At 53.7% G+C, this 27,952-nt stretch overlaps 5 protein-coding genes and 7 pseudogenes across 5 annotated transcripts; 6 read left to right on the top strand and 6 right to left on the bottom strand.

The window, feature by feature from the left end:
• Positions 1 to 253: 253 nt before the first annotated feature.
• SAPIO_CDS9742 lies at positions 254 to 1,582 on the bottom strand (annotated as a pseudogene; the record flags this gene model as incomplete).
• Positions 1,583 to 3,889: 2,307 nt separating this feature from the next.
• SAPIO_CDS9743 (uncharacterized protein) lies at positions 3,890 to 4,217 on the top strand (the record flags this gene model as incomplete). The annotated part of the gene is made up of 2 exons (XM_016791066.1): positions 3,890 to 3,958; positions 4,050 to 4,217. 2 exons carry the CDS (start codon positions 3,890 to 3,892, stop codon positions 4,215 to 4,217), a joined length of 237 nt encoding a protein of 78 aa, XP_016639576.1.
• A 538-nt stretch (positions 4,218 to 4,755) lies between these two features.
• On the top strand, positions 4,756 to 5,583 carry SAPIO_CDS9744 (annotated as a pseudogene; the record flags this gene model as incomplete).
• Positions 5,584 to 7,276: 1,693 nt separating this feature from the next.
• SAPIO_CDS9745 lies at positions 7,277 to 8,008 on the bottom strand (annotated as a pseudogene; the record flags this gene model as incomplete).
• Positions 8,009 to 8,649: 641 nt separating this feature from the next.
• Positions 8,650 to 11,327, top strand: SAPIO_CDS9746 (Acyltransferase; the record flags this gene model as incomplete). Its single annotated transcript, XM_016791067.1, has 3 exons — positions 8,650 to 8,816; positions 8,951 to 10,808; positions 10,869 to 11,327. 3 exons carry the CDS (start codon positions 8,650 to 8,652, stop codon positions 11,325 to 11,327), a joined length of 2,484 nt encoding a protein of 827 aa, XP_016639577.1.
• Positions 11,328 to 11,640: 313 nt separating this feature from the next.
• SAPIO_CDS9747 lies at positions 11,641 to 12,873 on the bottom strand (annotated as a pseudogene; the record flags this gene model as incomplete).
• Positions 12,874 to 13,717: 844 nt separating this feature from the next.
• SAPIO_CDS9748 (uncharacterized protein) lies at positions 13,718 to 15,432 on the top strand (the record flags this gene model as incomplete). Its single annotated transcript, XM_016791068.1, has 2 exons — positions 13,718 to 14,328; positions 14,409 to 15,432. The coding sequence occupies 2 exons, from the start codon at positions 13,718 to 13,720 to the stop codon at positions 15,430 to 15,432; spliced, it is 1,635 nt and encodes a 544-aa protein (XP_016639578.1).
• Positions 15,433 to 15,545: 113 nt separating this feature from the next.
• On the top strand, positions 15,546 to 17,274 carry SAPIO_CDS9749 (uncharacterized protein; the record flags this gene model as incomplete). Its single annotated transcript, XM_016791069.1, has 4 exons — positions 15,546 to 16,033; positions 16,131 to 16,459; positions 16,527 to 16,994; positions 17,081 to 17,274. 4 exons carry the CDS (start codon positions 15,546 to 15,548, stop codon positions 17,272 to 17,274), a joined length of 1,479 nt encoding a protein of 492 aa, XP_016639579.1.
• A 110-nt stretch (positions 17,275 to 17,384) lies between these two features.
• SAPIO_CDS9750 lies at positions 17,385 to 18,698 on the bottom strand (annotated as a pseudogene; the record flags this gene model as incomplete).
• A 1,913-nt stretch (positions 18,699 to 20,611) lies between these two features.
• SAPIO_CDS9751 (uncharacterized protein) lies at positions 20,612 to 23,668 on the bottom strand (the record flags this gene model as incomplete). Its single annotated transcript, XM_016791070.1, has 2 exons — positions 20,612 to 20,695; positions 20,888 to 23,668. The coding sequence occupies 2 exons, from the start codon at positions 23,666 to 23,668 to the stop codon at positions 20,612 to 20,614; spliced, it is 2,865 nt and encodes a 954-aa protein (XP_016639580.1).
• Positions 23,669 to 24,669: 1,001 nt separating this feature from the next.
• Positions 24,670 to 25,035, top strand: SAPIO_CDS9752 (annotated as a pseudogene; the record flags this gene model as incomplete).
• Positions 25,036 to 25,612: 577 nt separating this feature from the next.
• On the bottom strand, positions 25,613 to 27,868 carry SAPIO_CDS9753 (annotated as a pseudogene; the record flags this gene model as incomplete).
• Positions 27,869 to 27,952: the final 84 nt, after the last annotated feature.

Here is a 27,952-nt window from a genome sequence, read left to right on the forward strand (position 1 = left end):
GGATCTGCGCTCGCTCCTTCATACAATCATCAAGATATTGACGACTTTAGTTCAGAAAACTCTGGCATTCTCCGGGAAGAAACATCAAAGGGTGGACTTTAACCATGTCTGGTGATTACAAAATTGCAGGAACTAATATCAGATTGAATTGATGTACACACAGAGAGATGATAATCGTCATGCACCTCTCTCGCCAGATCTCGGCACCGCTTTGATACTCATCCTCCAAAACAAAACGAACTTAACTCTCACGCTATTGACAGTTTCCAGTTCTGAAATAGTCAGGTAGTGAACGAAGTTCCAAGTCAATCACTTGTGTCGCGTTCCGCTCATGCTCTACTGGACCGTAGAGGAGCCAGCCCGAGCTAGGCTGGAGCGTCCCGTGGTGAGCTGGGTCATCGTCTACCTCAGCTTCCTCACCATCATCGCCTGCCTTTGCCTTTGCCGCCCTTTGATAAGCGTCGAGGTAACCATCGGGATATCCCTCCGTGATCCTCTTGCCAAGCGTACCGGCAAGTACCATGGCCTGGAACTTCTCAACGTCTCTGAAGTTGTCCATGACGAACGGCGCCTGTGCGTATCCAACCGGCAGACCGTTGATCGGAACCCTTGCATACGTGACCCCATCCAACCGAGCACCATCATGCCGCGCAGTATCGTAACCAGGATCGCCTTTCTTGATGCGTGTGTACCTGCCAGCCGTATCCCAGTGAAAGAACCCCGTAAGCCAGCCATTGAGGAAGTACGGCGGCTCGCCACACATGCCGCCCGACTCGGCAATGACGATGCTGTTCCAGAAATCCTTAATCTCGTCGCTATCCGGTTCGTCGAAGCTCTTGACGAACCGCGATAGAATGGGCCGCAACTGGGCCTGGTACTCTGCTGGCTCATCCCCGAATTCAGAGAGGCGGTCGAGCTTGTCGTGCAGCTGCTCCCAGTCACTCTTTTCGCCGAGTAAAGTGACGGAGGGGAAACCGCAGATGATGCCGCCTTCATACCGAAAGTAGGCCTTCATGAGGCCCATCATGAGGACGTTGGCCGTCATGCGGTCTGACTCGGTGGTCGTGGTGAAGTTGGGTTGTATCCAATCCAAGAGCCAATCCGTCTTGACGCGGTCTTGGATCTCATATTGGAAGCGCTCGAGGACTCGGTACCACGTTACGTCCTTGATCTTGATAGTCTCGCGACCTTCAGAGTCAACGAAGAGACTTCGGAGTTCCTCGGCATGGGTGTTCATGTAAAAGTTCATTTGTACGAGAATGGTGAACCAAACCTCCTCGGGCCGGATGACAAAATGTAGGTGTTGCCCCCATGCATGGATCGCACCGCGGATGAAGCTATCTAACGAAGGTTGCAGACCGGTCTCTTCGGTGATGTCCTCGAAGTCGAGGGATGACATGAGAATGTCGGCATCGACTTGTATGAGCCCGCCGCCGACGCTCTCCTGGAAGAAGGTGTCTGCTGATGTGAGGGCTGCCGGGCCCGTGTACGGCTTGGGCTCGCCTCCGGGGATGATGATGACCTTGGCCGTGGCGGAGGCTATGATGAGAGCCGAGAGGAACCTAGATAGAGCTTGCCGCATCGTGAATGCTCAAATATATTCGATCGAACTTTATGAAAGTGATCCCTCTTCTAGTTCTTCAAGAGTAGGTCTGATTTTCCCTCACAGCTCATCCCGTTGCTCTTCTCATAGCATTACGAGGCAAAAAGAGAGTTAGCTATCCGTCGCCTTTTAATACACATCTAGTCCTTAGAATCTCAAGGCTGATTTTCTCAATCATCTCAGTCCCCAATTCCATCGCGATCAGCCTTACTTACTTTACAGTGTCACCGCCACAGTCACCGGCAGATTTCAGGCAGAGGAAGATATCCGGGAAATAAGAGCAGAAGAAGTAGATCGTCTCCTGACATATAGCATTTAATATAGCACAGCCTGGTTTTTCATTGGAAGAACGAACAACTTACGTCTAGGTAACAAGACTTAATTAAAGAGCATTGAATCAACCAAAAAATAAACCTCTCACTAAAGGCCCTTCCCAGTCCTACTCCAAGGGTTGCGTCTACTGCTTGGACCACTGGCGCGGCGTCCAGATGGGGATCTCCATTACTGCAGGATATTTCCGAGCTTGCTTTACTCGATCCCTGGGAACTAGTTCGCGGCCCGCTGTACTCAAAACTTGGGTTGCGGTAGGATCGAACCCAATCGGTCGGGGCCGAGAGGCAACGGACTGACCGTAGCTGCTTTCAAGGAAAGAGGTAGGTCTTTGGAGAAAGGTTGCGACATTATTGCATGTTATGAGGCTATTCCGAGTGTTTTTTCGAGGGAGATATTGGTTGGGAAGGAGCAACGCAGGGTTGAGCTGGAGCAGAGACGCGGAAGGAGACACGGAGGAGGTACGGATGCGGCAGGGAAGGAGGCGCAGGCGGCGTCGAGAGATCGAGGAAGGCACGTTCGTGAGGGCGGGGTTAGACACGAGGCTGACATAGACACTCCGGCAAATCTGAAGAAGAAAATGCTGTGTTACGCAGAAAACAAACAAGCCACCTCATCATTTGATATCAACTGTCGAACGCGGGAAAGATGTTGTCCTCATCATCTTGTTGCCGCAACATAACGCCCATCCACTTGGCCAAAACCAAACTCGGTGTATCCGAGGGCTGTTTCGTTTCCACCTTCCCTCGTATTTTTCTGTGTCTCCTCGCGACTATGGCCAACAGCTGGTGTAGTGCTGCGCAAAACAGAAACTTGCTTCACCTCGCTAGAGACGGTTGGTATGTGAATTCTCACGTTGTCGGTTCAAGAGCAAGGTCTTGGTCCAAGCCCATGCGGACATGCGAAAATTGCACCGTCGCATTGCAGACCACATATGTCTCCAGCCTGTACACATGGAATTATGTTGTGTTTGAACTTCCTCGAGCTTGCCCTTTCCTGGAACATCGTGAATGAGGTTCGCTTTCGCTTCATGAGCAGGGGCAAGCGGTAGAGTCTAGAGTACGGCTGAAAGGTGATACACAGGAGCAGATGCACGCACGAAGAAGCGTGTCTTAACTCAGGTGCTGAACCACCTCTCCAAAACCCAAAACGGAAGACACGCGGTGAAGAGCGTGGCTCGTGGCTTGACGGGACGACGCAATGCAATGCAAGGCCCGAAACTAACAAAAGGACCAAATAGTCTGCTTCCCCCCCTAGCCCTAGGCTCTAAATGGACCGTTTGAGAGCCTGTCCCCTGTTCCCGAACGAAGCCACCTCGCGATGGCTTCCTCAAAGGAATAGGGCTAGAGAGCGACTAAGTAGTTTATTGAGAAACCTTGAGCGTTGCGGCGAGCCTATGAGCAATCGGGAAGTCCTCGAGTCTCAGATTGGCTCTTCATCGCCAGAAGTTTGGGACTTTCTAGAAGAAGCAACCAACGCTGGAAGCGGACCAGACCGTCCGGGATTAACCTGTCTCCAGCAAGGATTAATGCGTGAGACGATATCATATCATCCTGGGTTTCTAAATATACTCAGCTGAAGTTGCCAAGACGAGTCGGCACCGGAGTGGTGCCGACCTGACGTCCTCGACGCCTCGAAAAGCCAATGAGAGGCAAAGAGGCTAGTCCGAGTGCCAATCAACGCGGCCGACAAAAGGATAACAGACAAGGGTCACGGTGCGATATGGCAGATATATTGACGTTGGGGAGGGCCTTTCAGGGGGGCTCACGCTAGGCGATGGCGGATTAAGGTTAGAACAAGGGGGAATTGGGGGATAATTAGGTTGGAAGTCCGTATAAGTGGAGATGACACGCCTCAAGGTGCAGCCAGGTCATCCGCACAGGCTGCAACGTTCGACATGCGCCAACCAAATGTCCGCGAAATGATACGAGGGCTGATCTGCTCCTCGAAGACGCAATGACATACCTTACCCAGGACAGTCTAGCACCCCCCGAGACCATGACAGATGAGATGGGACCCAAAAGAGTAAGTGGAGAGAACCCACCAAAGAGAACAACGCTCGCTGGGGCAGTGGGGAGGAATATTCACATCTCATCATATTATCTGAACATAACAGGAATACGAAATCAATCATAGACATACGAAGCGGCCCAGCCAAGCCCTCAGCTCTTCGCTCTGCTTGCCCAATAATGTGCTCAGCTTTGGCGGCCTCCTCGCCCCTCTCTCGGCGGACGGACCCAGGTCCGAAGTCCGAAGACCCGGCCGGAAAGCGTTGGCGAGTTGATGAGAGCCCGAGTCCCTCTCCACATAAAATCCCGCCAAGCAAGCCTGTGCTGTGCTGCTTTTCTTTGCTGGGATTGGAGCAGAGAAAGCAGTATTACGAAGTAAGTCCGAAACCAAACTTTGTAAATTTTGTGAGGACTCATCCTCCGTATTCCTTTTTTTTGATCACTTTCTTTTTTTTAATGTTGGACTTTTCTTTTTCTTGTTCTTCTTCTCCTTTTTTACCTTTGCCTACCTTTTCTCCCTTGTGGACTCGAGAATACTCGGTTTCTGTTTAATAAGTAACTTCTCCTCGTCATTCTTCCCTGCGTGAATAACCGGCTCCAAATCAGCCCGAGCCTTTCACACAATGAAGAAGGATTCCAAGGTAAGTCTAGGCTGCCACATTTCTTACCCACACTCGACTTACTCTATGCGAAGTATACGTTCTTCTCCCCCATTCCCCCCATTTTCCCACTTCACTCAGCCCCAAGGAAACACAAAAGCAGCGAGAAAAGTGCCCCCCCTTCTCTCTCTCCCAAACCCGCCGTCACACTAACATGTCCCTCCCTTCTTCTTCGCCACCCGAGCAACAGCCGCCGGCAGAGAACCCAACAGCGATACGCATCCGCGACAACCAGCGCCGCTCCCGCGCCCGCCACCGTGAGTTTGTCGAGACCCTCCAGCGCAAAGTCCAAGAGTACGAGCGCCAGGGTGTGCAGGCCACTCTGGAGATGCAGCGGGCGGCCCGCGATGTCGCCCTGGAGAACTCGAGGTTAAGAGCGCTGCTGACCCAAAAGGGCGTCTCGGAAGAGGAGGTCGAGGGGTACCTTCACTCGCTCAAGGCGGGAGGGGAGGGGATTCCCGATGTTTTGAGGTCGGCGGATGGCCCGGGATCGTCGCGCCGGAGCATCTCGGCCACGAGCGAGGCGAGTGTGCCTAGTGCGAGGGGCAGTATTAGTCCCGGACCGGCGGGTAGGACGGACCGGAGCTCTGCTGGGCCCATGTCGTTGAAGCATCTTATAAACGAGGATGACTCTACGCCGCATGCGCTGCCTATTCTTAGAGGCCCCGAAAGGCCTCTGGATCCTCTTGGGACGTTCCCGCCAGGATACAATCCGTCGATGGCGCCGAGGCACCTTGAACCGCACCCTTTCGTCACCCAACCTAGATCCCCCACGTCGAGAGAGTTTGGCGTGTTGTCACCATCTAGCCTTTCGACCGCTCCTTCGCCCCACGAGATGCCGTGTAATACGGCAGCGCAAATCATCGCTGGCGTGCAAGGCCACAGTGATGAAGGTCGGGCACGGCAAGCTCTCGGCTGTGAGGACTCTTCGAACTGTATGGTGAGGAATACCACAGTCTTCCAGGTACTAGAGGATTCATGACGGCCCTGGGTTCCAACAAGGTATTCGCACTCTCAAGCTGGATGGGAACAGTACCCCCCATGCACGCTCCCTTCAAGGCCTGGTTATATTGTCCAGCGTCATTGAGGAGGGAGCATACACCCACAAAATATTGTCATTACAACATGGTTATTACGGGCGAAACGAATCTTCTCTACCATGCTTCCACCTCAACTAACACCTCCTCTTTCTAAACGGGCACGTCCACGAAATACCGTTGCCACACGCTCGGGACATGAGAGGGCCGAGGAGAGGAAGAGGGTAAAGAAATTACATGTGCTGCCGCGATGAGTGCGACAAATCCAAACTCACATGCTTGCATGAAATGAAAAGGCGAGGAGGATACGTAGGATACCTAAGGTCCTCGGGTAGGAACCAAACCCGTCACCCGTCACCCGTCACTCTTTGGAGCGCACGAATATACGTCAAAAGCGTCGAAGAGGGCGAGACTACCACTGATGCCTATACACCCACCATACGTCGGAACAAAGCGCCCAGAGAGACACCGTTGCTCGGCGAGACGGAGAGAGAGGAAGGGACAGAACGTCGTCGATGGACGGGGGGTGTTGTTGGCGGTTTGCAGCAAGCGGGATTGACGCATCAATTTACCCAACCGCTTACCCGGAGAATCTGACGAGGCAGGACTGGTTGCCTAAAATATATTGGCACTCGCCGAATGACTGGATCTATATTCATTGATCTTAATCTCTCGGTCATCGAGATTGACAGCTGTGTTGCTACCCAGGGCTGCGGCTCAAGCAACCCGAATCTACGAAGTAGGGTAGGCGTGTGACGACGGCAAGAAGACGGCCAAATTTCGAGTCGGAAGGGCATTTATATTTCGCACCCGCGACCTGCGATACGACAAAAAAAAAGGGAAGGAAATAAAATAAAATAAAGAAATAAAAATAAAAATAAATTCAAATGTGAAGTGTCACCGAGCGTCAGCCTCCTCGTCATTGCATTGACCCTCGAGCATGGCTCAGCACAACGCACTTGCTTATAATTGATCGAGGTCAATTGAGGCCTTCGACTAAATTTCGACCGACCTGTTTTCGATCAACTTGACTCCCTGCTGTTCTGTTGCGGAATGGAGATTAAAGAGGCAAAAAGAAGCGAGCGACGCAAGACTCGAACTTGCAACCTTTGCTTGGTGCTCTTAATAGGAGAGCAACGCGCTACCATTGCGCCAGCCGCCCGATTCGCTTGTTGGTTGGCATTGCACTTTCTTATCCAGCCCTATTAACCAAGTACCACTGCACCTCAGCAAATTCTGCAGGGATTAAATCAGTATCCACTACTTCATAATCCACCCATCAATCAAAGGGTAGTAGCAACTTTGAAGTGAAGAGGACAAAAGATGTGGCGAGTCTCCTGCACTTCAAAAAAGAGAAAAAAAGAACGAAGGTGTAGGAGTCAAGGAAAGGGCACTTTGAACGTTGTGGCAATGAGTGAAATGCATGGTCATAATAATGATTCATTGTTCAAATTCAAAATTGTTACCATTACATTATAACCCATTCTGCAGCTCTGCTTGTAGATCCAGAGAGAAGAAGAGCATGCAATGTCATGCTGCCAGGCTGGGATGGCAATGGCACAGGCAGCCAACCCATGACTTCATCGCCACATCTTCCCAGTATCCTCAAAGGCATTGTCCTGGTGCTATCCTAAGCACTCAAAGAGCCTTCGAAAAGTGACTCTTGAACTTCTTGTTGGCGCGATCGGCTGCCCTGTAGAGGAATTGATCCCCATGTATCTCGAAAACAAAGTCTTCCACCTTGATCTCCTCCTTCGACTCCGTTGGGGCCGCCTCGCCCTCCACTGCCCCCTCCGTTATTGCAGGCGGCACCTTTACCTCCACCGGGACAACAACCCTAAAGACTGTTCCCTCTTTAGGAATTGTCTTAATCTGGTTCTTCCTCGTAACGATATCAAAAACAAACCGCGAGTCTTTGATTACAATCCCTTTCACACCCACCCTACTCACGCATCCGCTGCGACAAACCTCCACCTCGGCGCCGTGAAAATCCGCGCTCGTAAGTTTCTGTGCAGTGTCCGGACTCCGTCTATAAATGTCATTCCCCAGTATTTCGCGAATATACCCCAGCCAGAGCTTGTTCAGAGGCTCGAAGAGAGCATACTTGGCTTTGTCGCGGGGCACGTCGTAGAGGCCGAGCTGGCGGCGTTCGCTCGCCGATAGCGGCTTGGGCTTCTGCTTCCTTTTTTGCTTCTCGAGTTGGCGCGCTTTTCGGCGGGCGTCTCGCGCATTTGTCGGGGGTGGAGAGGAGGGCCGGAGGAGGAGGGGGCGGTATTGGATTTTTTCACTGTAGATTCGGTTGGCGCTGTCGGGGGAGTGCGCGCGGGCGAGGAGAGCCTGCACTACGGGCTGTCCGGTATTGCTCGTCATATCGGAGGGGTATGAGCACCCATGGCAGGCTGGCTGGAGGGAGCGGATGATGCTCGTCGTGTCGCCAGGAATAGAGGCTTCCTGGTCGTTGCGGGAAACAGTGTGCTGAATTTGTGGTTTTTTGACTGCTCTTTTTTTTCCCTGGCGGGGACACGACTTGGCAACAGCACTGACCAACACTCAGAAGGTGGTGACTGCGCTGATTAAACTAAACTTACAATCGTACAATCGGTACGTATCCATCCATCTGGTTACCCCACAGCACCTTCCTCCTCTCTGCGTTAGCGTCACCCAATTCACATGCTTCGAGTGGATATTCCCGGTTCCACTTTCCGCTCACGAGAGGAGCACCTGCCGAAATCTGGAGAACCCCTCGACAATCCCCGACATTCCCCAGTCCTTTTAAGCCCGACCCCATTGCTCTTTCCCCAGCTCTCATTCGACCACTCGGACTCTTAAATTCTGCCTGCAAGACCCTGTCTTCTCCAATTTCCTTGGCTGCAAATCAATGTGAAGAACTTGCGCCCATCAATTGCTTTCCCTTCCCATCAATTGATATCTCTCCAAATCTCCAGATTCTTCATACCGCCACTGCTGCTTCCGCCCTCCCTGCACGCACCCACATCGCACCTCGGCCAGCCATGGCGTCAACGAGCGACAACTCCGACACCCTGGCCCCGGACCTTCAGATCCTCGGAGATGAAATCATTCTCCAGCCCAGCGGTTTTGTCGAGTCGAGGGAGCGCAGTGGCGAGAAGGAACATGCACTTATGAAGAACACTGTTCGCTTTCGATCCGAGCCATTGCAGTGAGCTAGCCACCATTGTCCCCTTTCTTTTTCAACTTTTTACTTCTTTTTTTTTTCTCCTGTGTTTTATGACTCGAGCTTGTCGAAGCAGCCGGGAAGCACCACGGCTAACCACTCCCGGTTCCTCCTCATAGATTCCTCCGCGAAGTCTCCCTCTACGTCTCCGGCACAGGATGGCGCGCATACGACAACATAATTGGCCAGCCCGTCTTCTACCCCGGCTTCTCCGAGCAGATGAAGGGCCAGATCCTCTCCGCCCCCCTCCTCCAGTCGCGCATCGCCGAGCTCGCCGAGAAACGGATAGCGGTCGAAGAGAAGGAAGGTCTTTTGGATAAGCAGGATCCGAACTATGCCATCAAGCGCTCCCAGCGTCGGTCCGCTCTCGAGGCGGGTCTTCAGCAGGTGGCCGAGAAGCTCACAGACAACATGATTTGCAAGTTCGAGAGCAAGGCGTTTATCAGAGGGGCGTACTACCTCGTCACGCAGTTGACGCTCCGTGCATATCACCAAGGCATCCACGTGTCCAGCGAGGAGGTCGTGCGGCTGAGGAAGGTGGCCGAGATTGCCGAGAGGAAGAAGCAGAGCATCATCTTTTTGCCTTGCCACAGGTCGCATGTCGACTACGTCTCGCTCCAAGTCATTTGCTACAGGTTAGGCCTGTCGCTACCGAACGTTGTCGCAGGCGATAACCTCAACTTCCCCATTGTGGGGCAATTCCTGCAGAATGCCGGGGCTTTTTGGATTCGGCGGTCTTTTGGAGACGATATGCTTTATACCACTCTAGTTCAGACTTATATCGATACGCTGCTGCAGGGCGGCTACAATTTCGAATGCTTCATCGAAGGCGGCCGGTCTCGGACTGGCAAACTCCTTCCGCCCAAGTTCGGTATCTTGAGTTTTATCCTGGACAGTCTTCTATCCGGACGAGTTGAGGATGCGATCATCTGCCCGGTCAGCACGCAGTACGACAAGGTCATTGAGACCGAGGGTTACGTGACCGAGCTCCTCGGTGTTCCCAAGAAGAAGGAGAACCTGGCCGATTTCCTCACGGGGGGCTCCTCTGTCCTCTCGCTCCGGCTAGGGAGGGTAGACGTGCGCTTCCACGAGCCCTGGAGTCTACGCACATTCATCAACGACCAACTCACCAAGTTGACACCGTCTCCTTCCAGCTTCCAACTCAACATGAAAGACCCGCAGGTCGTCGCAGTGCGGCATAAGCTGCTTCGGACCTTAGGCTACCGAGTTCTGTCCGACATTAACGACGTCTCAGTCGTCATGCCCACGGCGCTGATCGGCACCGTGCTCCTGACGCTTCGAGGTCGAGGTGTCGGAAAGGCCGAGCTAGTTCGCCGCGTCGAGTGGCTAACATGCCGAGTGCGAGCCAAGGGCGGCCGAGTAGCGCATTTCGGCAACGCGCCGCTGTCGGAAATCATCGAACGCGGTCTTGACGTCCTCGGCAAGGACCTCGTCGGCGTCGTCGAAGGATTGCCCGAACCCACTTACTACGCCGTCGATCGCTTCCAGCTCTCGTTTTACCGCAACATGACGATCCACCTCTTCGTCTCCGAAGCCCTCGTCAGCGCGGCCATGTACACGCGCATAAAACTCGGCGGCGGCCCCGCGAACCAAGACATTTCCTACCAGGACCTCCTCGATCAGGTGCTCTTCCTGTCGTCCCTCTTCCGCGGCGAGTTTATCTTCTCGGGCGAGGGCTTGGTTGTCAATCTCGAGAAGACGCTGCGGGGACTCGAGGCTGATAACGTTATTTACCTCGAGCGAGACCCGGCGACTGGTAAGATTGTCAAGGCGGGGCTTTCGGATGAAGAGCGGCGTGCTGGGAGGGAGAATTACGATTTTTACTGTTTCCTTATATGGCCGTTCATTGAGGCTAGCTGGCTTGCTGCTGTGTCGCTGATGGGTTTGTCGCCTCCCGTCGGCGAGAAGGAGGATGTCTGGGTCGAGGTAGCGAAGGCCCAGAACAGCGCCCAATTGGTATGTTTCCTTCTGTATTCTTCTCTATCCTGACATCGAAAACTAATACACAATTCAAAGCTCGGCAAGACGCTCTACCACCAAGGCGACCTCAGCTACTTCGAAGCCGTCAACAAAGAAACCCTCAAAAACTCCTTCCAGCGCTTCGAAGAAGAAGGCATCCTCCAAGTCGTCCCGTCCAAGATCCCCAAAGTTCCCCCTCGCCTCCGCCTCGCGCCCGAATGGCGTCCGCCCCGCGACTCCTCCGACGGATCCCTCCTCGCGTCGGGCCGGCTCTGGGATTTCACGGAGAAGATCGCGTCGTCGCGGCGCGAAGGGAAGAATAGGCGCGACGGGGCGACGGTGAGCACGCGGGTTCTGCATTTGACGGATGGGTTGGGGAGGAAGCTCATGGAGGAAGCGAAGGAGGATAAGGGGAATGTGCCGCACCGGTTGAGTAGGGAGGATGCGGAGACGTTGAGGAGGAAGGTGAGGGAGGGGAGTGGGAGGAAGAAGTTGGCGGGGAGGGCGCATTTGTAGTTGTAGTAGTAGCAGTGGAAGTGTGTGAGAGTAGCTATTGTGACGTTAGCATTGAGAGGAGCAGAAGTTGTATCTCACATGAATAATGTAACTATATATATGCATTCGACGCTTGTATCAGCTCCAAGCATCCTCTATCTAGTCTATGTCGTCCAAAGCAGGCTATATCCAGAATGGCCCTTCGGCAGCATTCCATAACACACCTCGGCTTCTATGCCAAAAGGAGTTAAATGCAAACAAAAATAGAAGGAATAAACACACACGCCACGTATATATACATGAATATAGAACGAAAATATCTATTTCACTCCGCTCACTCCTTTGATCTTGGCAGCAGGCGAATATTATCAATCAACCTCACCGGCGGCCCACCACTATGCCCCAAGTCCTCACCCTCCCACGGCTCCTCAACCTCCAGCATCCTAATAGCCCCGCTCAAGATGGCACCCCTCTCAGGATCCACGACTTCGACCTCCTGCATGGTATCCGGGTCCGCCACGGAGATGTAGTCCACGACATACCGCACCCTCTTGGTCGGCGGCAGCGCATTCTGCTCGTCAAGCGTCGTCTGCAACACACCCCTCGCGGCATCGAGAATGGCCGCGCTATCAGCCACGCCGGCGCCGACGTAGACGTTCTCGGCGGCCTTGAGAGCCCTGCTAAGCACGGTAGCGACGGCGCGTCTCCTCGTGCCGAGGTAGGCGTTCCGCGAGCTCTGGGCTAGGCCATCGGGGTCGCGCATGGTGGGCCCGATGACGACGTCGATGGGCATGAGGAAGTCGCGGACGAGCCGGCGGATAATGACGGTTTGCTGGGCGTCCTTTTGGCCGAAGTAGACTCGATCCGGGCGGACGGCATTGAAGAGTTTCATGCAGACGGTGGCGACGCCGCGGAAGAAGGTCGGGCGGCTCTTTCCCTCCAGAACCTCCCCGACGGGCGTTATGGACACAAAACTACCCTTCGAATCGACCTCCTGTCCGGGGAACCCCTCGGGGTACATGTCCGCCGTGGAGGGCGCGAAGACGGCCGACACGCGACCGAGGTTCGCCCCATCCTCGGCCAATTCGCGATCCAGCTTCGCGATGGCTGCGACGTCGGCGGCCCAGGTGGAAGGGTAGGATGCGAAGTCCTCGGAGGCGCCGAACTGGGCCGGGTTGAGGTAGATGCTGACGATGACGTGGTGGTTCTCGCGGGCGGCAAGGCGGATGAGGGAGAAGTGGCCCTCGTGGAGGGCGCCCATTGTGGGGACCAGGCCGACGAGGCGGTGGTTGTGGACGAGGGGGTCGCGGAAGGCGCGGAGGGAGGGGACGGTGCGGAGGACGCGGATGGAGGTGGTGGGGATGGTTTCGTGGGAGGAGGGCATCTTGCAGGCGCGTAGGGGTGGGCTGGTGGTGAGTGTTCTTCGGGGAGTGGTCGACAGAGAGTGACGGAGGGCGAGGGCGGAGGTGGAGGACTGGAGAGGAGCGGCGGCGGCGCAGAGGGTTGGGGAGGGTTTGGATGCCCGGAGGAGGGCGGTGCCGAGGCGCGAGGGCAGCCGGCCCATCATTGGAGATATTTTTTTCTGTGGAGAGCCGAGGACGGAGGAGGGCGCGTCGGAGGGAAGGGTTGGGCTGGTGGGTTCCAGATGGAAACTCGGGTGGGTTGGCTCTTTTTGCTATTTCAATTTTTTTTCCCTGGCGGGGAGAGGAGGAAAGATCTTGCTGCGATTAGCGCTGCCGTTCAGGGCGGGAGCCTGGTTTTAGGGGACATTGTGGAGTCGAGTGTGACGGATTGTACCGCGAAGTTTGGAGGACGACGGAAAGGGAATTCGATCTGGGCGATGAAGGAGGGGCGGACACGAGGACACGCGGACAAATGCCGCATTTAGAGGATCAATTTCGAGAAGGCATGTGATGGTGATGAGAGGCATCAATTGATCGTTTTCGGGGGTGAATGGGCGAAGGGAGGAATTGATGGAGATCAATATGCAGGCGAGAGACCTGGACACTTGGATGAGTGAGATATTGGGAGTACCTGATTTGTAAGTTTCGCGATGTCCTGAGGCAGTTAGATTTACATTGGTATTCATTGTTCTTATTATTATTCTTTTGTAAAATACTTTGTAAAATACATTGTATTCTTGTCACTATTTGCGATTGATTACATCAATCGATCCTTCGCCATTCATTATTGTAGATTACTTCTTCAAACACGATCAGCGCTGCCCAGCGACTCCCGAGGGACGGAGCATCGCCGTCAGCGAAATCTTGAGATCCCATCCAGTCCATCCCTGTCCTTCAACTCGTGGGGTTGACCCACTGCGCCATCAGTTGATTTGCCTTCCATTCCCAAAGCGGCACAAACACCTTATAACCGAGTACTAGACCAAGAAGCCTTCACATCACTGGGCAATGGGTAGCCTTGCACCCGCCAGTCTACAGCATAACCCAGAACCACGTGTGGGACTCGGGAACCTACCCGTCGAGTTATTACTAGAGATCGCCTCCGAACTCGTTCTCGAGGATTTCCTCGCCTGCGCCCAGGTCTCTCGACAATGGCACGCATCATGGTCCCAGCCAGGCATGGTCGCTGTGCTCTGTCGCAGGTTCTTCCCCATCAGCACGCAGTCTAAACCTCACACGTTCTCCACCTTCCAGAAGGCATGCCGCAAATTCTTCCGTCGACGGCATGGGAAGTATGCGGCTGCGATGGACATCACCTGGGGGGACTGGGAGGCTGGGCGCCCTTGTCATTTTGAGCCTGATCGCAACGTCCATCCTGACGGCCAATTCCCGGAACCAGAAATAGATCAACTGTACATTCTCGTCTATGGTGATGGCAATATTGTGCGGACTGATAAGAAAGAGTTGATCTTTATCGATAATTTGTACACGCGGACACGGAAAGTTCTACAGGGAGCTAACTGGAACTTCAACACGCTCTCGGCTTTCCCATATACGTCGGCGGTAGGCAATTCACTTTTGGCTACGCAGGTAGGACATGCCGAGAGCGGATTCCCCGTGTAAGTCGACTTGGAGAAGCGCGCATTAAGGAAATGATGCTTACGCAACAGCTTAGATTCATATATCATCTGAAAACAAGTGTTGGAGTCAAGTATGTATTCGAAGACGACCTCACCCGTTGGCTGAGTATTCGCACCTGGGGCGAGAAGGTCTTTATAGCTTCTGGCCCTTCAAGTGTCCATGTATTCTCGCATAATGGAGCCGACCTCTCCCTCACCTACGTTATTAACCCCTATGGCTCCTTGCCGCCCGAATGGCACGGCTTTGTCCGCACAACCGGAAACAGATACCTTTTCGACCGACATCAGACAAACTTCCTCCCCCACCCGCGCAACCCAGATGGGGTATTCATTGTGCTAGCTGGGACAACCCTCGAGTCCGAGCTAGATGATGGCGCCTTCTTCCTAGTGCGAGAGTTTAACGGTACTACGCACGTAGCGACTTATTCGTGTGACGTCTGGGAAAATATGGTCGCGGCGATGGAGGCCGTATTTAACCAAGATGATAACAAGTCTGCTCAACAGGAGCTAGAGGCGGCCATGTCGAGGATGGAGGTGTGGGACTTTGACTGGGGAAGCATACATGATGAGTGGCCCGGGAGCTTCGGCGGCGATGAGGGCGTGTACGAGGTGTTCCGCTTTGCCTTTAATTCCAAGAACCTTGCCGGCCCCGGTCAACCCCCCCGATTCGGGTGGGGAATCCACCAGCAGATCTCGGTTACTTTCTGCACGACTACGAAGCAGTGGGGAGCCCAGGGCGCCCTTATTGATGATGGCGAGGACGGTCTTTTTAATACCGATTGGGCCTCGCGGGGTTCGATGCTAAGGAACAACCAACTTGTCCGCATGAACTATAACAAAGATGGCGTTCTAGGCCTAAGACCTACTATCACAACGCGTGATATCAATCTCATTGTTGGCGAGGAGAGAACCCGCACGGAGCTAGGAAAGCGCAATGACTTGTACCTTCTGGAACACGAGAATAAGGGCAGGCCCAAGCCACGCGCGGTGGGAAACCATCGTAGATTCTCCCACGATGAAGACTTTACGGTTATGTGGGACCGCTTTTGCGGGGACTGCGTTGTGTTTGACTTTAGAGAGTAGAAAGGCGATGACGATGTAAGTGGGTGAGTGGGGTGTTGATGGATTGTACATTGAAGTGTGGAAGACGACGGAAAAGGAGAGAAGTGGGAGTTATTTTGGGAACACACGGGAAAATGCCTCATATTGGAGAAAGAGAAGAGAGAATCAATGTCGAAGAGGATGTGTGCATGACGGGACACATCTTCGTTCGTCGGGGTGTTTGGTTGATGGGGAAAAGGTCGACCAGATCCACGGACTCGGAGATTTCGATTCCCGCACGGGCCCTGGTCAAACCTCCATGGCTTGTCGCAGCCTGCCCTGCAACATCATCTCCATCATCGAAGTACCGCTCCCGTCACCAACATCCGGACTCAAATCTGGTCAGGGCTACGCACCTCGAAATTCCCATGGCACCGCTCCTAAAATGGGCAAGAAATCTACTGCGCCGAACCCCGTGGCGCCCTTTGCGATTTCCGACGGCCGGTTTTGAAGTCGTTCCCGCCACGAAATTACTGGAGGAAGAGCGGTTCGACGAGTTCAAGACTGGCAACTACTACCCGGCCAATATCGGGGACCTCTTCGCCTCCAACAAGTACCAGGTCGTTGGCAAGTTAGGATTTGGGTCGACTTCGACCGTTTGGCTGGCCCGGGACCTCCAGCATGTTTCTTCCACCCTTTAAGCAAGTGCTCACGCAATATTGAATAACACGAAAAAGCAGTGATCGTGACTATGTCACTTTGAAGATCTTTGCGCGAGATCACGGAGACACGTGTAGGGACGAGTTTCAGACCTACAAGACTATCGACAAGGCGAACCCATCTCACCCGGGCCGCCGACACGTGAGAACCGCCTTGGACACCTTCACCATCGACCGGCCCGGAGGGGATCACCAGTGCCTCGTCCAACGGCCCATGTGGGATAGCTGGAAGGATTTACTCCTACGGAACCCAGCAGGGCGCTTCTCCGAGGCGCTTCTCAAGGGCGGTTTGCAGCACCTCCTTCGTGGCCTCGACTACCTACACACCGAGTGCAAACTTGTCCATACAGGTATGTTACAGACGGAATCACGTCGATACGGGGACATTGATTCTAACGCGGGACTGGGGCGGTGCAGACATCAAGGCAGACAACATCTTACACGCCATCGTTGACCAGGGGATTCTCGAAGCCTTCGTCAAAGAGGAGATGGAGAGCCCTTCACCCCGCAAATACGTCGACGGCGCCCCCGTCTACATGTCCCGGCGTTTCGGTCTACCCGAGGACTTCGGCAGGATCGTCCTCAGCGACTTTGGGTCCTCGGTAAGGGGAGACTTGAAGCGGAACCATGACGCGCAGCCTAACGTGTATCGGTCGCCCGAGGTGATGATTAAAGCTGCGTGGAGCTACCCAGTCGACATTTGGAATGTCGGGGCCATGATCTGGGACGTGTTTGAGGGCGGCCACTTGTTCTACGGCGAGGACCCCACTGGCAAGGGCTACACGACCCGCGCGCACCTCGCTGAAGTTGTTGGAATGCTTGGGCCGCCTCCCCTAGATCTCCTCGAGCGCGGAGTCCGAAGCAAGGAGTTCTTTTCGGAAGATGGTCAGTTTTACTATTGCGGCTCTACGTGTACTAGTGAGAGTGTGTGTGAGAGAGACAGGGGCGCATTATGTTAACACTCCTCACAGGCCAATGGATCGCAGACGTCCCAATTCCTCTGGGACACAGCCTAGAAACCGCCGAACACGTCCTCTCGGGGAGGAACAAGGCCGTGTTCCTCAATTTCGTAAGGGGAATGCTAGCGTGGAGACCCGAAGATCGCAAGACGGCGCGAGAGCTGCTCGAGGACCCGTGGCTCAACACGTGGGAAATATCCGATTAAGATTCACTCACCTGGCTACATATTGGCAGCATTTGCGAGGTATGCGAAACTTTCCTTTCGTGGGGGACCGTAGTCTTAAGAACACAGTAACTTAACAGAAACTGTCCAACTCACCAAACTGCTGCGCCCTCTCGAGTAGTCGAGGTCAAGTGCACCGTGAGAACGTCAAAGATGTCCATTGCGTTGCTCCGTTGAGCCCACGCGCGTGGCGTAGTGTCGGTGCCCGTAGCACCTCCAGGGACTTGAGTGGGGGAGGATGCCGCAACATCCTCCGCGAACCTCTGCATCCGATATCCCCATAGATCATCCAACATCTTGGGGTTGACAGAAGGGCTCCGTATCACTCCAGATTCTGTGTCGACATGTGCACCGTGTGAGATGAGCTCCCGCGCAAGTCCCGCAGCGCCATCCCTCCCCTCAGGGATTGCTCCAACGTAGGCGAGGGGATACGTCGTTGCCAAAGCGTGCAACGGCGTCCACCCTTCCTCGGTCACCACCCGGGCGCTCGCACCCCGGTGAAGCAGGACGCTCGCGAAGCGGAATCTGGTAGGGTCCGTCTTCATCTTATTCGGCGCTAGGACGCACATCAAAGGCGTCCACCCTGTGCTGCTCGATGCGTTGATATGCAGCCCGCGACTAAGAAGGAATTCGAAAATATCTTCCCTCGCTCCAGCTGCGGCGTAATGCAGAAACGATTCTCCGTGGAGATTTCGTAGGTGGACAGCGACATCTTCATCGCGGACATACCTGAGGCAGAGCGGCAACTGCGGAAGGGTTCCCGGGTTCGCAACAACGTGAAGCGGTGTTTCCCCCGCGTCGCCAGCTATCTCGGGTGATGCGCTGTACTGTAAGAGGATGCGCAGGGCGTCCACGGACGACGGCGGTGCGCCGAATAGGTGGTGGAGGGCCGTCCTGCCGTGGGAGTCTTGAACGTTGGGATCTGCATTCCTTTCGAGTAGTCCTCTTAAGGCGCCGATTCGCTGCTTGGACACTACAGCCTTGTGGACCAGGGGCTGGTTGATGATGCTATCGATTCCTTTGGGGTTTCCGCCTGCGTCGACGAGGCGACATACCAGACGCTGCTGGATAAGGTAGTCCTTAGGACCAGGGCTTGGTTCTCTTTCGTTCTCGGGCAGGATTAGCCTATTTTCAACGGCCCTTTCTAGAGCATATTGGATGTTATCAGCGTCGTAGGGAACCTTGTCTAGCAACAAGGCTACGACATGGTCGCGCCACGCCGACGCAGCATCATACAACGCCCGACGCTTCTCGTCAGCAGGCCAGCCATCCCATACATCGAGGAGGTCTACTACCAGGTCCGCATGGCCGTTTCGAGCAGCGACCTGAAGACAGGTAAGCTCAGGTCTTTTACTGGGGTAGAACCGGCCGTTGGGACCGACGAGTCCCCAGAACAGATGCGCCATTTCACGCCTGCCATATCGTGACGCGGCCAAGAGGGGAGTGAAGCTGGGACCGTCTTGACCTCAAACCCATCGATCTGTGCACAAAATCATCGAAGGAAGCTAATCCTATCTCGAATCTAATCCTCTGTCGAAACTGCCATCGATTCTGATGCCCGTCTCGAATCGTCGAAACGTCGAAACATCCATTGTCCAATACGCCATAATGTCGACCTCGAAGAACCCGTCCATCCGATGATTGGATAGGAAGGCTGATTGGAAGGTCTGGAATGAACAGCTGAGATCGTCAATTACTCAAAAGGACATCCAGGATATCATCTTTGAAGGGCAAAAGCCCATAGACAACCCAGATGCTCCTGACGACGTTGAATTCGCCTGAGAATTCCCACGAGCTCGAACTTCACCATCATGTGATAGACCCCCGGCGGAATCTACACAAAGGGCCGCATCCCGTGGGACTGATTTATCACAGATCCAGCCAGGCCAAGCGACTATGCATATCAGTGAGCAGGGACTCAAATATTATCAGATAGCTCTCACTTGCATCCAGCGTTAAGAAGGCAAAGTTCGATAAACAGCAAAAGACGCTTGAAAGATAATGGAGAGAATCACCGACAGCATCTCGCCATCCTTCTTCTCAACATACTGCTTCGATAAACCAACTGATCAGTGGTATCCCAATCTCAAGGAATCCCTGGGAACAACTGCATCAGAAGAGAAAGCTATAGCCCGCCGACGTTATCATCGAGCTATCAAGCCACTTTCTAGGTTCCCAAAGGATCCACAGGCTTGGATATCGGAATGGGAAGAAGCTATGAACGAGGGGATAAGCAACAAAGTGGTGGAAACCCAGACCCCTTCGGACTAGTTCGAGCACCTATGTAATGCCTGGAGGGAGCCATTACCTCAATGGGTATCTACATATGAAGCTATCTTCAATGAGGCTAAGGACGACCGAACCCTCACTTATCAGCAAGTCACAAAAGCCCTAAGAAGCAAGATCTTGCAAATGGAAACCCAACTGAAATCAAAAGGAGGTTGGATGAAGGGATCATTTGGACCGGCATATCATGGCCGCGAAGACAACCAAGCTACTAGCAGCAGTGATGAGCAGGAGCCAGATTCGACTCCTGAGAAGAAGGCTAAACCTAAGAAGGATCACAAGAGGAAAAGATCTAAGGCTGCTAACTCGTCTAGATCAGCTACCTGCAAAGCTTGTGATATCACAGGGCATCATTGGGGCGATTGCTTCCATCTCTTCCCCGACAAAGCTCCCAAGCGTTGGAACCCGAATCCAGCTAAGACCCAGATGATCCAGAATAGCCTTAGAGAGGACTTGGCATGGGCCGAAGAGGTTGAGCAATGTAAGAAGAAGAAATGACTGCAGGATCCCGGTAACCCCGAACTGCTATTTCAGACATTGGTGAGTAACCTCGCCGCCTTCTATATTACTAACTGTTGGCAGGTTGGCAGCTTGGGCCAACTGTTGCCAGATGCCTAAATGACCTCTCGTAGTTCTTAGTTTCCATGGGAAGAATTTCCCCTTTGGGGAATTTCTTCCGAAGAACAATAACATCGATTTCACCCACACTAACTATCCTTTGAAGAACTCGGCAATCCTAGGTTCAGGATCAAATCTTCATGTATTCAATCAGCTCAGCAGATTCCATAACTATCGGCCATCACGGCAGGGGGACTATCTGTATATGGGAAACCACAAGGTCCATATCATGCAGTTACGAGTTTAGTGCCGCCCGGCCTCATAGTCGAAATTACCTTGTCGTCACATCGCCTAGGCCACCGATTCACCCCAGGGTACGTAGGTCGTAGCTTGATAAACTCAGGACCTGCAAGTCGAGTTAAGCTTTCCGAGTTGATGGTGTGAATATATATATTTGAGCCAGGGAGACCCTGCGTTATTGGCTCGGTTCAGAATTTCGGAACGGGACGTAGGTGTCTAGAAAGAGGGGGAAGGCCCAGATCTGCTCCCACCAGCTAGGCTGTTTTTCAATGAGCAACGGTGGTAGACTTTCCCTTGGAACTGCGTTTCCATCCCTTGTCGACATATTCAGGACTCGCTTGCCGTCCAGATCACGGTTGGCATTTTTCGACGAACATCTCAATATCGAGTCTACCAATGTACGTATCTCGCTTTTCTCTCGAGCGTTGAATCGGTGACAGTCACTTTCTACCTCTTTCTTAAAGCCCTCAACTGTTGCTGCGACGTTATCCTCAACTTTGGCGTTCCCAACCGTAACGTACAGCGCAAGGCGGCGTAGTTCCTGGATCTCCTGACGCTTCGTGAGAATTGCTGCGCACGTTATCTGCATTGGCGATCTGGTTGCTTTGTGATCTCCAGGTACTTCAAACGAGAGAAGTTCCCCGAACCAGACTTTCACGCCGTGGAATACGAATTTCTCTTCGGGGTTGCACCCTAGTGGTAAGAGTAATTTAAGCATTCGGAGGGAGCAACCAGTGTTCCGAGGATGGATGAGGAAGGCGGACGCCTGCGGATATATGTTCTTGACGAAGTAGCGCCCGGACGCATGGACAAGGAGAGGATAACATGGTGTGAGCTTATAATCCGAGTACTTCAGCTCTTCAATGTATCGCTGGACGAGAGGGCAGAGCCCCATTTCGACGGCAAGGCAGAAAACGAATTCCTTCGCCCCCATCTGCTGTGTAGTGCCTTTTCTAGTATTTCTGCACGTTCCCGTGATCGAATTGTCGCGGAGAAGTTGCTCTAACTTCAGCAGAAGAGCGATTGCGGTGTCCTCACACGTACGGACTGATGCCGTGATGTAAGAGATAGCGACCGCAATATAGTGCTGGTGTGACTCGTCGGCCTCCCATATACAGGCCAAGCTTCTTTTCGATGCTATGTTGCGGGCGGCGTGGAGCAACAACGTTGCTAGAGCAGCATCTGGATTAAACGGCCGGTCGCCCAGACTAAGAACTTCCATAGACCACACGCCGTCGCATCTCAGGAAATCGAAAACCGTGCGGTGCATGAACTCCACCGTTGAGCCCGAGAGGATCGCGTCTGGCGAGGACCAACGGGAGCATCGGCACGGGGACGTCCTCGAGCGGATTTCCAGAAGACCTCCGCACCGACTCCTTAGCCGCCCTTCTAAGATGACGCACCTTTGTCCGGCCTGGCGATCCGAAATTGGCCCCATGGACGACTTCCGAGCCGAACCCATCTCTTGTTCCTCGAGATATGCGAGTCCAACAGCGGGTATAGTAATTCCCATGCCTAGAGACTGATGGTGGTAGCAGATTCGGAGTATTCTGGCCCCCTGGGTCTTGTACCGTTTATCAACCTTGTTTAGCATATACTTAAAGAGCTCTTCCAAATCCGGAGGTAACTCGTCAACTCGTTTCCGCAACTCAGACATCGTATCATATGCCGCAAAGCCGTCGAGAAGAGACCGACAAGCGAGAACGACCCAGAGAAATACGCCGGACGCCTTATTTACAATGTCCTCGATCAGTTCGTTAGCTGCGCTTTCCGAAGTAGCGTCCACGTCGATGAGTAGCCCGATATAAGGGTGAGGAGTCAACGTGGCATGCACGTACGTGCTGATATCCTCATTTGTCAGAGCCTCAAGGCGGAGGTTGGGCCTATGTCCTAGTATGTCTACGAGAACTGGCTCGGGGCGGCTAGAGACAATGACTTTGGTGTTTGGCCGGGCACTAAGCGTTAGCAGGAAATCAAGACCTTCTCTATAATCTCCGGAAAACTCATCAAGTCCATCGATGAAGAAGCACACTTTGACATCCTTCAACGCGTCGACTTGTCTCATCTTCAGAGGAACGTCCTTGAGCTCTTGCACCCGAGGCATTTCCAGCGTCATCTCTTCTGGTCGACTACGCACTGTATCCCAGAGCGTAGGAAAGAGCATCCGCGCTGAGCGAGGACAGAAGCGTAATATCTGGCAGATTATGGATCTGAGGAGGCCTTCAATGGAATGTTGGCGGTTTGTGCCGATCCTCCAAAAGTAAAAACTCGCCAGCAGGAGTGGGTTGTCACCGGCCCATTCCGAGATGAGCATTTTCGTGCGGCGCTCGTACCATAGGTATTTCATGAGAGTAGACTTGCCGCTCCCAGCTTTTCCCCGTATCCAGTAGACTCCTGTCTCGCGTTTTAGCCATCTAGACAAGTCATCCCAGTGCTGATTGCCTCGGGGGGTTCGCAAAGCCCACTGGAATGTTGCCTTATGCGCGGGGGAGATGCTGTACTCGCGCGACTGCATCTCTGGGTACGCGAGCAGTTTCAACATGTTTTCGTGAAACTGTGTCTCAAGCCCTTCTATGGCTGCTTGGGCAGCGATAGTCCCATCCTCAGAGGCATCGCATACTAGCACGAGTTCTCTGGTAGGAAGCCCGCTCTGGATGTCCTCCCGCATCAAGAGATGTGTAACACGCATCCCGTCGGATATGTCGGGAACAAGCTTGTCAAGTCGGTCCACAAAGTAAGAGACGTCGGCAACCAGTTCTTCAAGTTTGGCTTTGTCTTTAGCGACCCAGAGCGCACGATTTAATGGCGAGAGTTTCAGCTTCTTGACCCGGGCGCTCACAATGGCGATGGACTTGTCAAAATTGAGCTTGCGGCGCCCGCTAATGGCCGCAGAGTTCGGTAACACTTCATATCCTTCCGAAGTATTCTCAAGGCCATAACGGTTCCCGACTTTTGTTGCATCTGCTAGAAGAATTTGTAGTTGCTGGAGAATTTTGAAAACTGCCTGCTGAATTAGACCATCATCTAGTCGTGGGTCATGATCTCGCTCGAGGAGGCGGACCCTGGTTGCCCATTGGAGCAGCAGAGTCGTCTCAATGTCTAGTTTCGTCTTTAAGATATCAAGATCCCTCCCCGCCTGGCGGGCAATGGAGATAATGGAAAGGTAATCGAGGCAGTCTTTGAAAAGCCCGAGAAGCGCGACGACTCCGACCACAAGCCCGGCTGTTTCCATGATTGTTGAGGCGTATCAATATCCACAGGCCATCTCGCAGCTTTTCCATACGAGCCACTTTGTGGAAGAGGGGTTGCTCAGAATCCATCGTTCGTCTCTTGGTTGCGTTGGGCCAGAGTTAGAAAACGAGGCTAACATTCTTATTGGGCAAAAGGCGTCACCAACCAGAGAGCCAACCATTCGGCAGCGAGCAGGATTTTGAAATTCTGAGGCAGCGCAAGTGCCTGAAATCGCTGGCCTTTCCCTAAATGGAGAGCCGCTCCTCACCAACCCCAGTCTTTACCATCTAGATAGAACTCATTCTTACTGTGCACCTGACAATCTCTTAGTCAAATTCAGACACCCTCAATTGCGAGACCCCACAAAGGCAGGATCCGTGCCAAGTATTCACGGTTCCCATGGTCGAGGCATGGGCCTGCCAAGTCGGAAAAATCTGCGTCGAGATGTTGCTATGTCCATATTGTTGGTGAGAAGAAATCGGGGAAGAGCGATGGCCAATGTCCGCAGATGGGGAAGACGATGTGGGGAACAATAAAGCAGCGAATACTCGAGTCCGATCAACAAACATCCTTAAAGCACCATAGCACTATCAACATAAACCATATAAATAAAAATTTAAAAAAAGAATTTTTTTAAAAATAAAAAAAAAAAGAGTTTACCCCAAATATTGCCTATTTTATAGAGGAAATAAAATTGTAAGATTATTTTAAGAAAATAAAGAGTAGGAAACAAGACCTCTGTGATGTGCGGCTAGAGATGGCAACTGGCAGCTGTTGTCAGTCTCTGTGTTGCGTTTTCTGGGGAAGCTCTCGTTTCACTTTGACCCTTGAATCTTGAAACTTCATCTCCATCAACATCACCAAAGCTTCATTCACTCTCGAATCCCTCATCATCCATCAATCCCCTCTTTCATACACTCATCGATCAAATCAACCCCTCTTCGTAAGACTCCACTGTTTCCCCTTTCTCATCCGAACCCACCCCTTTAAACTATAAACACAATGCGCATCATCCTCCTCCTATCCCTCCTCCTCGTCGCCCTCCTCACCCTCCGCACAGCAAACCACCCAACAACACCAACCCCCCACGCCACCGTCCTCCGCACCACCTCCTACGCCCTCAACGCCGCCGTCCTCACAAACACCGCCTGCTCCGTCGGAGCCCTCGTCACGGCCGCCGTGCCCCGCGGCATGGAGTCCGACGCCTGCGCCCCCTGGAGCGTCGCCGCTTTCGCCATCACTGCGAGGCTGCACGTTTTCGGCGTGGGCGGGTATGGGAGGGAGGAGTGGGCTTATGCGAGGGGGTTGGCGGGGAAGGGGGTTGAATGGGTTATTGGGGGCCCGGAGAGGTGGTTTGAGACTTTTTAAGCGGAGGGGAGGAGGGAGTTTGGGATGGGAGGAGAAGCAAGCGTCATGACTTTCTTCTTGGAGATGGAGCTGGTATTTTTATGGGCGGAGTTTGCGAAGAGGCTGGTTTGTTGAAGATCTACGCGGTGAGACATCAGTGCCTCTCATCTCGCTGGGTCATCGATTCAATTACACCGGCGTACCCTCTTCTGTTGAGTGGGCTACTTAATCTCATCCCTCTAATCGGTAAGGCCAGCCCCAGCCTCTACGGCAATCTGCTCCTAAAAGATCCGCAGTCACTCACGTCAACTCAGACACCAACACCTCTCTCGGGCGGGGACCGGGGCTCCGCACGTCTGGAACTTTGGTGCGTGTATAATATAAGACAGGGTTTCTCAAGCGACTTAGGATTTGTACGATGGATAACTGGAGGAGCGCAAATCATTTCTCACAAGAGATAAGAGTATATAGATGTCATCTAGAGGCAACAAGACCACGAAAATCTTCATCAACTCGCTCATGCATAAAGAAAACATAAAAAAAAGCAGCTTCCAACGCCAACAACATGCAAAGACAACCACCAACATCTATACCCCCATCACCCCAAGTTAAACTCACTCGCCCCAGCATTCGCTGCCATCCTCCCCATCCGCATAAACAAATCCCTCCCAGCCTTAACATCCACCTCCGTATCCCCCTCATCGTCATCCCTACCCCTCTTGCCCCTACCGGCCGTCGCTTTCCCGGCTTTGCCCGCCTTCCTGTCGATCCCGTTCCCGATACCACCGGGCGCCTCGCGCAGGCAAAAGCTCTTGGCCACGTGGCCCAGGTGCAGTTGCGTCATGTCGAAGTAGCACCGTTCTTCCTTGACGTGCGTGGCGTACGCGCGAATGTGCGACTTGAATCCGTTGCGGCCGAGCTCGAGCCGTTTTCGATCGTCGAGGAGACGCTGCTCGAAGTGGAGCTGTAACGCCTCGGCCTTTTCCGTGTATGACTGGCTCTCGGTTACCTTCGAGTGTGTCTCGAACGGCAGCTCCATAGGGATGGAGAGTCCCTTTTGGAGAACGCCGTCGTAGAGCTGCGGAGTGGGAACGGACGCGCCGGACGTCATCAGTGACACGTAGCCCTCCTCGCTGCCGGGGAGCAGGAAAATGACGGCTTTTCCAGGTCGTCCAGCACGCGCTGTTCGACCGATTCGGTGGATATGGTCCGCAACGCTAAACGCCGGATCGAGTTCGACGACGAGATCGACCGACGGAATATCGAGACCACGCGAAGACACGTCCGTCGTGATCAAGACCGCCGGGTCACCGCAGTCGGAGAAGGCGCGCAGGGTAGCAGTCCGCACCGGCTGTGGGAGCGAGCCGTGCAGCTTATGCAGGACGATTGTCTTGTTCGCCGCCGAGGTAATGTAGGCAGCGTTGGCGACGGTGTTGGCAGTCAAGTTGTTGGATGAGGACTCTCCCGCCTTTTCCGAGGCTTGGCCCTCGGCGGGCGCCTTGAGTAACTCGTAGTGGAAATCAACTGAATCCGCGCAGGAAATAAAGACGATGGCCTTCATGACCGATCCTTTCCGCGCAAACGTAAACTTGAGGAACGAGAGGAGCGTAACGAGTCGAAGCTTCGCCGGCGCAACGATGTAAGATTGCTTCAGCTGAGCAGGGGCGGAAAAGTTGGCGGCATCCTGCACCTCGTCCTTCCTCGTCTCCTCCTTGGCAGCCTCGATATGGATGGCATCCTTCAAACTCATGTCTCCCAGCTTCTGCACGCTCATCTTCATCGTAGCCGAGCACAGAACCGTTATCCGCCGATCCGGCAACTGTGCGAGGGAAACGCCGTCGTACGTCTTTGGCGCAACCTCGGCCTTTTTCAGCTGGGACAAAATCCTCTGGATGTCGTCTTCGAAACCCATCTCCATAAGCCTGTCGCCCTCGTCGAGAACCAACCACCTCACCGTGCTGAGCTTCAGCACCTTGGTGTTTTGCAAATGATCGCCCAAACGACCGGGCGTAGCGATGAGAAAGTTGACCCCCTTCCGTATCCTCGCTTTTTCGGACTTCTTCGACTCGCCACCGATGACGGGCGACGCCACAAGCCACGGCGTCGATTTCAACAGCTGAGACATGACCGCGTACGTCTGTTTCGCCAATTCTCTCGTCGGCGTGAGAACAATACCGAAAATTCCCGAGTCTCGATGGAGACGTGAGGTCTGGCTAAGAGCCAAGACGCGATGAAGCATCGGCAGCACATAGGCCAAGGTCTTTCCGGATCCGGTCTCAGCCTGCAGGAACGCATCGCTCGTGGTGTTGATCATGATGGGTATCGTCTTCTTCTGGATCGCAGTTGGCTTGTCTAGTTTGAGCTTCGCGAGTTCGCTCACCAATCGATCCGACAAGCCTAGAGCCTTGAACGAGTCCTCGGCCAACGGCGCATTCGAAGGTTCCGCGGGCTCGGCCTCCTCCTCGGCATCCTTCTCGCCGAATTTCGTGACCGGCGTGGGATTGTAAGAGAAAAGGCTCGACGTAATCTGACGTCCCGAGCCCGAATTACCCCCTTGGTTCTGACCTGGACCCTTGTTCTGAGCCGGCTTCCCAACAGGACCGTCGAACTTGACTCTCTTCACCGGCCTCTCGTCCTCGCCACGGTCATCTTTCCCATTCGTTTCGGGTCCGCCTCTCCTCCCTAGCCGCGCCGCATTCGACCCCTTAGCAGGCCCCGCTGACGACGAAGTCCCTCCCTTCAGCGACCGCTGGGCCTCCACCCGATCTCGCCAGCGCCCGCCCTTTACCTTGACCCGGGGCTTCAAAGGGGCGTCCCCCAGTTCAAAGTTGAGAATCATACCATCGTCCGCCATCTCAAGTTGTAGTGCGCTTCGATACCTCGGATATGGGAGGAGTGTCGAGGTGCACTGGATTGGGAAAGGTTCCCACGATGAAAT

The sequence above is a fragment of the Scedosporium apiospermum genome (assembly GCF_000732125.1).
Source record: "Scedosporium apiospermum strain IHEM 14462 chromosome Unknown SEQ_SAPIO_0143, whole genome shotgun sequence".
In the NCBI taxonomy this organism is placed as follows: domain Eukaryota; kingdom Fungi; phylum Ascomycota; class Sordariomycetes; order Microascales; family Microascaceae; genus Scedosporium; species Scedosporium apiospermum.